The sequence below is a fragment of the Vombatus ursinus genome, unplaced genomic scaffold, assembly GCF_900497805.2.
Source record: "Vombatus ursinus unplaced genomic scaffold, bare-nosed wombat genome assembly UNPS02000569.1, whole genome shotgun sequence".
Classification (NCBI taxonomy): domain Eukaryota; kingdom Metazoa; phylum Chordata; class Mammalia; order Diprotodontia; family Vombatidae; genus Vombatus; species Vombatus ursinus.
Genome location: NW_020940347.1, coordinates 5,029 through 15,503, shown reverse-complemented (window position 1 = coordinate 15,503; position 10,475 = coordinate 5,029). Strand labels below are relative to the sequence as shown.

General features: G+C 51.1%; 2 gene segments (V, D, J or C); both read right to left on the bottom strand.

Annotated features, from left to right (window-relative positions):
* Window positions 1–1,970: 1,970 nt before the first annotated feature.
* On the bottom strand, window positions 1,971–2,569 carry LOC114042760. The segment is given in 2 exon segments: window positions 1,971–2,299; window positions 2,458–2,569. Coding segments are annotated over 2 exon segments (360 nt in total).
* A 6,399-nt stretch (window positions 2,570–8,968) lies between these two features.
* LOC114042678 lies at window positions 8,969–9,584 on the bottom strand. The segment is given in 2 exon segments: window positions 8,969–9,294; window positions 9,451–9,584. Coding segments are annotated over 2 exon segments (357 nt in total).
* Between the last annotated feature and the right edge of the window lie 891 nt (window positions 9,585–10,475).

Sequence of the window (10,475 nt, the reverse complement as noted above, 5' to 3'; positions counted from 1 at the left end):
TAAAGGGACATCAAAATTAATGAGAAAAAAAGAAAGACAACTGGGGGTGGGGGGAGAGGGTGGGGGCGGGGTGGGGACCAAGTGAAGGAACCCAGGGCTGGAGAAATAGGATCCAGACAGGGACAGAAGGAGAGACACATTTCAGCATCTCCAGTGTCAAGCCCAGAACTCAGCACATAGTAGGTAATTGTTCAATGCTTCCTGAGTAACTGATGAATTCCAAAAGAGCCAGCCAATCCTGAGTTCCATAAACTCCCTGGGAGAGGATGATGACCTTTGAGGTCTTAGTGACCGGGAGAGTTAGCTCCACCAGGAACCGCAAGCGGGGCTTCCCTGCTCAGCTGAGAAGGGCTCAGGCCCAGGGCTGCAGGTGAGGTAGGAGCACTCTCCCCCAGGGCCACTCCCAACCACACCCACAGAGCTTTTCTCTACCAGAGTCAGGGAGAACCTGCTGACAAGTACAGAACTGGTGAGCTCAAGGTTGACCTAGGAGCCATGCTCACTACCCAAAGAAAGGTTCCCTAGGGCCTTGTCATCTAAGTCCTCACAGCTATAACTGCAACCATTCTATATATGTCTGGGTGACTATCACCTTCTCCACAGACATTCTTCCAGCCCTTTGGCTCCATGCTCAAGGTCTCAAATGCACCTCTACTCCCCTCTCTCACAAGATAACCATGGCTCCTACTTTCCTTGGAAGTTTGATGTGGGAGAGGAGCAGAAAGGGAATAAGCATTTATGTAGTGCCTAATGTGGGCCATGAAGTAAATGGGGTGTTCAGGGAGGACTAACACCTCTGGTATGAGGGCTTACTGAGGTCTTTTCAGGGCTGCTCCTCCACCTTTGGTGTTCACCTTTCACCCAACTCTCACCTGTGGGCCAAGGACATGTAGCATGTATAGTGGGCACACCCTGGTGAAACCATGTAGACAGACAAGTAAACCATGCTGAGAGGAATGGACAGGATCATACATTTGGTGAGTTAGGGAAATGTCTACCCCAAGCACAAGAAGACTTCTGTAGGAATGGTCAGATGAAAGCATTTTTTCCAGTGGCCATGATGGAGGCTGTAGCAGGCTCTTGGGAGCACTTAGTGCTTGGTCAGACATCAAAGATGCCAAGGTCATCCCCTGCATCCTGGGCTATTACTATTCATCCTGACTTGTCTTGTCACTGGACCTTGATGACTCTGGAAGAGAGAGTGAGGCTGATGACTTCGTGCAGCTCTGCCTCACTTAAATATAATTCACCTAAGAGTCAAGATATCACCCATGATGGCACTGGTCCTGTATGCCAGGCATTGTGCTAAGAGATTTTCCCAACTATTATCTCACTTGATCCTCCGTAGAACCTTGAGAGATAGGAACTATTACTTGCTCCATTTTACAGCTGTGAAAATTGAGGCAAAGAGAGGTGAAGTGATTTGCCCAGGGTCACCCAGCTGGTAAGTGCCTGAGGCTGGATTTGCACTCAGCTCCTCCTGACTCCAGGAACTTCACTCTATGCACTTTACCACCAGTGCCTCAACACCATCCTATAACTGTTAGAAAGGAAAAAAGGAGAATCTTAAAGCAGTACGGGAGGTTCACCCTCCAAGAGAGCAAATTTCAGATTCTAACACCCTGGGCTCTGGGCAAGGCACCCCTTGACCTGGGATGGACTTGGGCACAGAAGCTCCATCCAGAGCCTTCAAAGCTGGGGAGAGGCCAAGATAGGCTTTCTGGGGGGCAGCAGAACTCAGGGCATGAGAGGGGGTACATGGAGGGAGAGAAGGAGCCGATGAGGGCCTGGGGAGGGGGAAGGAGCCTTCCAAGGAGAAGGTCAAGGGGAAGGCGCCAAGCAGGCAGAAGAGCAGGGAGGAAGGAGGGGAGGAAGGGGCCTGAGGGAGAAGCTGTCTCTGTCCTGTGCTCACCAGGCACCTCTGGAGCCCAGAGGGGAGGGCACAGGGGGAGCAGACCCTGGGGGTTTTTTGTCTCACTTCCCCATCAGTCTGTGTCACTGTGAGCACCATTACTATACCAATGCTGACAGTAATAATCAGCCTCATCGTCAGCCTGGAGCCCAGAGATGCTCAGGGTGGCCGTGTTCCCTGACTTGGAGCCAGAGAATCGGGCAGGGATCCCCGAGGGCCTGTTGCTATTACCATAAATCACCAGCTTAGGGGCCTGGCCAGGTTTCTGCTGGTACCACTGTACATTGTAGCTACTAACTTTATCCCCAGCACAGGAGATGGAGGCCGTTTCTCCCAGGCATTTGGACACTGAGGGTGGCTGAGTCAGCACATAGGAGACCCCAGAACCTGCAAGGAGAGGAAAGAAGACATTGGTCAGAGGCAGGGGCCTCTCTTCCCAAGGGGATGCTGGCCCCTCAAGCAGCTTCAGGATGAGCTCAGGGCAGGCCTGGCCGGAGACACTCTGGGGGCTTGAGCCACAGGGAGGAGTCCCTGGGAAGCCTCACCTGTGTAGACAGTCAGGAGTGAGAAGAGCAGAGAGATCCAGGCCATGGTCAAGCTTCCTCCCAGAGCTCAGTGTCCTGAGGCTCCCCAGCTGGGGCTGGGCTCCCCCAGGACTCTCTTAAGACCAGCCCAGGCCCTGCAGGGAGGAGGCCCCACATGCAAATCTGCTCCTGCTCTGGATCTCTGAAGGAGGGGTCTCAGGTGAGGACTGACTGAGCCTGTGGGCTCCTGGGGCAGAGGGGGCAGGGCCTTCTTCTGTCCGGGGAGGATCATCATGGCCCTGACATCATTTCCTACTCTGAGATTCTGGGATTCTGGGAGTCAGGCTCATTCCCCCCCAGGCTCTGTGTCTGATGCTCCAGGACCTTGTCAGTGTCACTGAACTGCTTTCTCCTCCTGGACCTTCCCTGTGCACTGGGGCCTTCTCCCCATGGCCCATCCCTCCACCATGCTGCCCCCTCTTCCCCTTGGTGAGTTCCACCAGGCCCTCCTTGGGGACAGCCAGGCTTCATTCCCCTCCAGCTGTGCCTGTGACTCTGGAGGCTTCAGAGACACCCTGGGATGGTGACTCCTCTTCCCCATCACTGTGAGCCCCTTTCATGGGGTGTCTTCCCACATTAGCGTGTAAGTTCTATGGGTAGCAGGTAGGTGGCAGAGTGGATAGAGCACTTGCCCTGGAGTCAGGGGGGCCCAAGTTCAAATCTGGCCTCAAACACATAACAGTTACTAGCTGTATGACTCTGGGCAAGTCACCTAACCACATTTGCCTCACCAAAAGAAAAAAAATGTAAGGTCCATGAGGGCAAGGACTCTCTTACCATCAGTTTACATTGGAATCCCCAGCACTTAGCACAGGCCTGGTACACAGAAAGAGATTAAGAAATGCTTGTTGCCTTGCCCTGCCCCCAATCCAGAGCTGCCTCACGACCATCTAAGGGAACAACCATAACTCAAACTGGGCCCAGCTTCTGCCCCCAAATCCCCAAGGCTCCTGCTGCTCAGGCTGCCCCAGAGACCGCAGAGGAACAAAGCCAGGCACATCCTCACTGTGGGCCTCACTGCTCCATTGGTGAAATGAGGGGCTGTGAACCAGGGGATCTCTAAGCTCCCTTCTAGCTCTGGCCTTCAATGATCAACCCCAAAGGGCCTGTTTTCATCTGCGATTCCAGGCAGATTCCACAGATGCTGGGGCATGCAGGGAATCAAAGTTAGAAATGAGTTTCACCAACATGTATTAAATTTTTTTATTTACTTTTCAAAATTTCTTTAATATTTAAGAAAATAAGAGATTGGCGGCTGAGGTTTTCTTCTCATTCAGGGTATCCTTTTAGACTGTCTCATCCCCTAGATTCTGGGCATGATGCTTCAGGCCAGATGGGGAGAGGATGCTCTCTCTGGGCCCCAGAGCCCCACCAACAGAGTCAGGAAGACCATCCAGACCCCAGACCTAGGACACATGCTAAGTCTCAGAGGGCTTAGGGAAGTCCTCCCAGCCTCAGCTCATTCTGGGGCTCGCCCCTCCTGGGATCATCCTCCCTGGGCTGGGCCTCCCTTTTCTTTCCCTCCTGAAACAGGGAAGGATTGAGATGTGTGTTGATGGAGAAGGAACTCCCCAAGGAGGTCATCACAGATCTCGGACGCAAGTGTGGATTTTGAACAGTTTTGGTCTTTCTCTGAGAAGGAAAAAAGAGAGAAAAAAATGACCAGCTTTGCCTTCCGTCTGATTTCAGAGCTGATCCTCCCATCAAGTCCAACTATATGGAGAACACAAATCCATGCAACACAAACATCCTGAGTTAGGATTTAAATGTCCTCCTACAATTGCTTGATTCAGTCAGAGTTGAAGCTCTGGATTCATGTACATGTCACTAACTTAAGGGAATAAACAATATGAATTTACTCATCACCTAGCTTGTTGCCTATTTAACTACCTTTCAGGTGGACACAAATAAATACTAAATGTTGGCTGTCCCTCTGGGGTTGAGGCCACAGCCACCATCAGGCAGATCACAAAGATCTGAGTATGGAGGGAGATGTGGGGAGGGGGAGGGTGGGAGGCCCTTTCTAGGGGTTCTTGCTGAAGCCCCCTCTTCTGCCTGAGGCCTTTCCTCATCCCCCCAACCCACAGCTGAGAGGCCCCTCCTCCCCCAGCTCCCTAGCATTTCTCTGGGTTGTAGTTCCCCATTCAGGGGCATCTGGGCTCCTCCAATAGAAGGAAAGCACCTTGAGAACAGAAGCTGCTCCTGTTTGTTATTGTGCCCCCAGCCCCTGGCACAGTGCCTGGCAGAAGGTATGTGCTGAACACTTGGTTATCCTATGATTGTTCTGTGCATTTGTAGTACCTGAGGATGTTGTCCAAACTGTGGGGCCTAAAGGAATTCTGAACTGTCCCACAAAAAGGGAGAGCATTGGGGGTTGGCCCTTTCCATCTGTCCCCAGCTCAGTAGGAGGGGTTGGGAAGGGAGCATCAGCAAAGCCACCCCCAGGCCACAGAGCAGGAGACCAAGAGCTTAGGGGCCAAGAGCCCCAGGGGGCATTTGCAGCCCAGCTCAGCCCCAAACTCATTCCAATGTCTCCCTCTGGTGGCTGCAGGGTCAATGGCAGCCCCAGGGAAGGTCAGGAGAACTCAGCATAAGGGCTTTTTGACCCTTGAGTCATGATTGAATGCCCATGCCCATTTCTGGCCAAGTTCTCTCATTCGTCCTTTTCTCTCCCCACTTTCTGTTCTTTTCTCTTCATCTCTCTCTTCCTGTCTAATAAGGGACTGTTCTCCTCTGGGCACCTTCATTGTCTGAGGCTGACCCCCACAGGGCCTCATTACTGACTCTTCATCCACTGTTAAATGGGTCATTGTCTGTAGTAAGATGAAAGCATCTGTCTTGTTCATTCAGTAGGCATCCTATGGCTCAGGGGTGTAGAAATGACTGATTTCAGGAGAACCAAGGCATCCAAGACTGAGAGAGAAAGATTGGGAGAAAGAGAGACAAATGGCTTTCTTGAAATAATTGTTTGGACCTTGGAACCACCTCAGAGAATGTGGAGAGGATCATTCAGTTAGGTTACAGAGGAAAGCATATAGAAGCAGGGGGAGAACCCGACTCTTCAGGGTCAGGAGAGCTGGGATCAGGGATGGTGCTAGGCTTAGCTCAGGCTGAGGGCTGACCCAAAGACGACCAAGCCTGAGGGATCTCCAGGTCACACTCACCTCAGACACACCTGACTTCTGGTCTCCCTTTCTTCCTGTACCAGAAGAGGTGGGCACAGACGGGAGTGGGAAATCTCCCTACTGTGAGACGACAGAAGTCTTTGTCATGCCCCTGATTATGGACTATAGAGTTTCCTGCCCGGTTAAGTCACTCTGAGAAGAGGATAGAAGCTACAGAGGGCATTAGGGAGAGGGAGAGTCATTATCCTGTCCCTTGGCCTCAGGAAGCATCCTTAGGCCTTGGTTGAGGGCATGCTCTGACCCCTCCATACTTCCTCTATCCATGAAAGGCTGTGGGCTACGCTCTGTCCCTCTGTGCTTGGAAGAGACCTATGGCAGGCTTTGTGCCTCTGAGGCCGGAATGGGCTGGCTGAGGTTGGTGGGGATGAATCTTTCAGAGACCTGGAGAGCCCAGGGCCAGGGAGGAACTGGCTAGCTGGCATCTTCACCAGGCATTGCAAGGCAGGCTGTGGACCACCAAGGGGACTGTGGTTCTCTGGGCTTAGGGCAAAGAGGGCGGCCATAACGAGCCAGCTAGGACACCCTCATGGTCTCCTCTAAGCCTCTCCAAGGGCTAAGATAAGTCTTCTGGGCACTTCTCAGGGGAGCTCACCTGTAATCTGTCTTTGGAGTCCCCTGGTATTTCAGGGAGCCATTTTATATTCATCAAGTTGTGTGTCCAACACATTCCCTGCCCGCACAGAGCTCCCTCTCTAACGGGGCAGACAACAAGTAAACAGCCATGTACCTACAGGAGACCATCAGGGTACAATGGAGACAATCACAAACGGACTCAGGCACCTGGAGGAGATTGGGGCTGGGTCTTGTTGTGGTTCATCCCAATTTACCGCCACAGCTCAACCAAAGTAAGAAAGAACAATCTCTCAGCATTGTTCCCAGCCCATAGTATAACAGCTCTGGAAGGTAACTGGAGGAGAGCCCCACACATTCCCCTCACAGTCACAAGGAAAGCCCTGCTGTCCCAAGGGGATGAGGTCCAGGGGACTTTGCACCTAGTGAGTGCTCAATAAATGACTTATTCCTTCATTCTTTTTTCATCACTGCTCTATCAGTGCCTTCTGATCCCTCCAACCACAACCTGTGAGTGCCATAGCCTCATCAAATTCTGCTGTGTTTGTCTATTTCCTTTGTATATATTTACCACATGCTAATAGAGTGGCACTTTGTGTCCCCACATAGAATGTAAGCTCCCTGAAGGCAGGACCTGTCTCAATACCTAGAACAGAGCCTGAACATGGCAGGTGCTAATAAACAGTTAATTGGTGGAGCTGCTCAATCCAGGGCAGCCAAGGGATCTGTTATAATTTCCTTAGGCACCTTCAAGATCAGCTCCCTATTTGCCATTTTTGTTTTATGGTTTTAGCCCAGGCACTATTCTTTTTTTCTTTCTTTCTTTCCTTCCTTCCTTCTTTCTTTCTTTTTTCTTTATTTGTTAATCCCTTCCTTTCTTTCTTTCTTTCATTCTTCCTTCTTTCCGTCTTTTTTCATTCTTTCTTTCCTTCTTTCATTCTTTCCTTTTTTCATTCTTTCTTTCCTTCTTTCATTCTTTCTTAATAGTTTTTCCCAATTAGATGTAAAGATAATTTACAACATTCATTCTTGTAAGATTTTGAGTTCCAAATTTTCTCCCTCCCTTCCTTTCCTCCCCCTGTCCCCAAGAAAGTGAGTGATCTGATATATGCTATATTTGTGCAATCATGTTAAACATATTTCCACATTAGTCATGTCATGAAAGAACAATCAGAACAACAGGGAATAACACAAGAAAGAAAGAACCAAAAAACAAAACCAAGAAAGTGAAAACAGCATGCTTCCATCTGCATTCAGACTCCATAACTCTTTCTCTAGATGTGGGTAGCATTTTCCTTCACCAGTCATTTTAACTTGTTTTGGGCCATTGTATTGCTGAGAAGAGCTAAGTCTGTCAAAGTTGTTCATCACTGAGTGCTGCTGTTACTGTCACAACGTTCTCCTGGTTCTGCTCATTTGACTTTGCATCAGCTCAGGTAAGTCTTTCCAGGTTTTTCTGAAATCCTCCTGTTCATCATTTCTTACGGAACAATAGTATCCCATTACATTCATATACCACAGCTTGTTCAACCATTCCTCATTTGATGGGCATATGTCCGTAAAATATCAAGATACGAAAAGTCCCATTATTCTTCATCGTGTCTGGTTCAAGACACTTTGTCTTTGGTAGTCACAAACAGAAGAAAGCTCCTGATCAGCTTCATGTGTCCTTGTAGCTGTTGACACAGGAAGGGGCATTTTGGGTTCACTCAGACAGCAAAGCAAAGCATGTCTGTTATGCCAGAACTCAAAAAGCATTCTGGGAGGTTAAGCTCAGAGTGGGCCAGAATATCTCTCCTAATTGGCCAACCCAGGTTTTAGGTCTTTCTCAGGTCTTGAGGATTCAACATGGTTTGAGGCGGGGTGTACACACAGCTACTAAGTGTCTGAGCTGGATTTGAATTCAGGTCTTCCACACTAGAGGCCCAGCACTCTGGATTAGAATGATCATACATAGAGGAGATCTGGGTTGGAGGGGAAACAAAGGTGAGGGTATTGAGAGAATAGCAGACACAAGGCTGGAAGAGGGAAAGATACCAAAGTCACAGAAAAATCTTAGATCTCATAATATTAATAAACAGGATTGAGGAAACCTCAACAACCACCTGCCAACATGACTGTTACCCCATGTAGACAGTGGTGGGAGCTCAGGATCAATGGACCAATCAATGATTCATCAATGAAGTGCTCCTGGTCTGGCAATTAATGAGGAAGCCCCAGAAGCTCCTCCTGGAAGCCTTTCCTGATTCCCCAGGGGCCCCACCCCGAGGTTACTCTGTGTTTTCTAGATAGGTCTTCTGCATTTTCCCATCTGTGCCCATTGTGCTTTTCCTCTAGCAGGATGCCCCTTAGGCACCTCTGCCATCAGAGAGTCAAACCTCCTTACTCTGGACTCTCTGACCAGAGGCAGCAGGCCTGGGAAACCGGAGGAGGGGGCAGGCCCAAGGCTGGAAACCCTGTAGAGGAGGGGGCAGGGCCAAGCTAGATCTCTTCTGGAGGAGGGGGGTATCTCTAGATCCACTGCAGCCTGAGCCAGCTGGGGGATCAAGGCATAGGAGGGAAAGGTCTGTGTTTGAGAAATGAGGGAGTTTTCTTCAAAGGATCAAGAGTGAGTGGAGAGCATGCAGCCCCCTGAAGGCTGTGCCTGGGCCCAGCAGGGAAAGGGAGATGAAGGAGAGGGGCTGAAGGCCCAGGGGACAAACAGGGGTTTGTGTCTCACTTCCTCATCTCTCTCAATCACTGTGAGCTTTGGTATTATCATCAAAGGACAGACAGTAATAATCAGCCTCATCCTCAGCCTGGACCCCAGAGATGGTTAAAGTGGCCACTTTATTGCTGCTGGAGCCAGAGAATCGGTGAGAGACCCCCTCTGGTCTCTCCTTATCATTGTAAATGAGTAACACAGGAGTCTGGCCCCATTTCTGCTGGAACCAATTGGCGTACTTCTCATCCAGCTGATTCCCTGCACAGGTGAGGGTGGCTGTCTGACCCAGGGTCACAGACATGGAGGGAGCCTGGGTCAGCACATAGGAGGCCAGAGAACCTGGAAGGAAAGCAGAAAAGACCTTGTGCTGGGGCTCAGCACCTTGGCATTGTGTGGAGGGGAGAGATCTTCACTGTAGTAGCCCCAGGGTGAGCTCAAGGTCAGGGCCAGGGCCCTGGAGGGGCTGAGTGCCAGGGAAAGGCACTGGACACCTACCTGTGCAGACAGTGAGGAAGGTCAGGAGGAGAGGAATCCGGGCCATGGTGGAGACACCCCCAGAACTCTGCTTCCTCAGGCCCCACAGCTGGGTCTGGGTGGCCCCAAGTCTGTCTTATAGAACCAGGGGTGGGACTGTCATAGAAATCACTTCCCCTCCCCTCCCTTCATGTACCAATCCCTTCCTTTTGCCCATGTTCAGAACTGTCCGCAGGCCTGGGTGGGGTTTCTGGCTGAACAGCCCTTAGTCTGCCCCCTAGGAGGGGCTGGGAAGGAAGCACCTGCCAGGGGTTCACACAGACCAGAGAGCCCTAGGCAGGGTCCTCGGGGACTGAGAGCTCTTTGCTTCATGGCCAGCCAAGCTGAGCCCCATCCTCAGGCCAACAGCTCCCTCTGGTGCCCCTCTGCTCCATGGCAGCTCCTGGGAGAGGTAGGAGACAGGCTGTTGAACCCCTGTACCAGCACAGAGGGCCATCCTCTCACCTCCAGAGGCACTAGGCCAGGCAGATCTTGGAAGGACTGGAGCCCTATTGGCTAGTCCGCCATGATGGAATGGATGGAGATCTGTGTAGGGGTGGACAAGGGGGGTGAGGGCAATCATGGGATGACCTCACTGTTCTTAGTAAAGGAGAGGGCAAAGTCATCTTCTGAGGGAAGAGGTGGGGGCTCGAGGAGTGTGGGGGAAATGGAACAATCTTCTGGGGGATTGAGATGAGGAATCATGGGGAGACTTGCCAATGATTTCCCAAAAGCTTCCCAAAGCTCTCCTGCAGCCCCAGGGCAGTGATGGCAGCAGATGCTTCTGGAGCTCTCCGTCCACCGATGGAGAGGGAGGGGGGATCAAGCATCTGAAGGGGATTGAAGGGATCTCTGTGCTGGTGCTAAGGTAGGATTCTCCTGCTTTGCTGTTCTTGGATCTGGGTCACAGTCCTGGTTGGCAGTCCTGGGGTGAAGAGGAGTAGTGGCATGGCAGAACTTGTGGTGGTGGAGGAGAGGGAATCTTCCTCACAGATCCCTGATAAAAG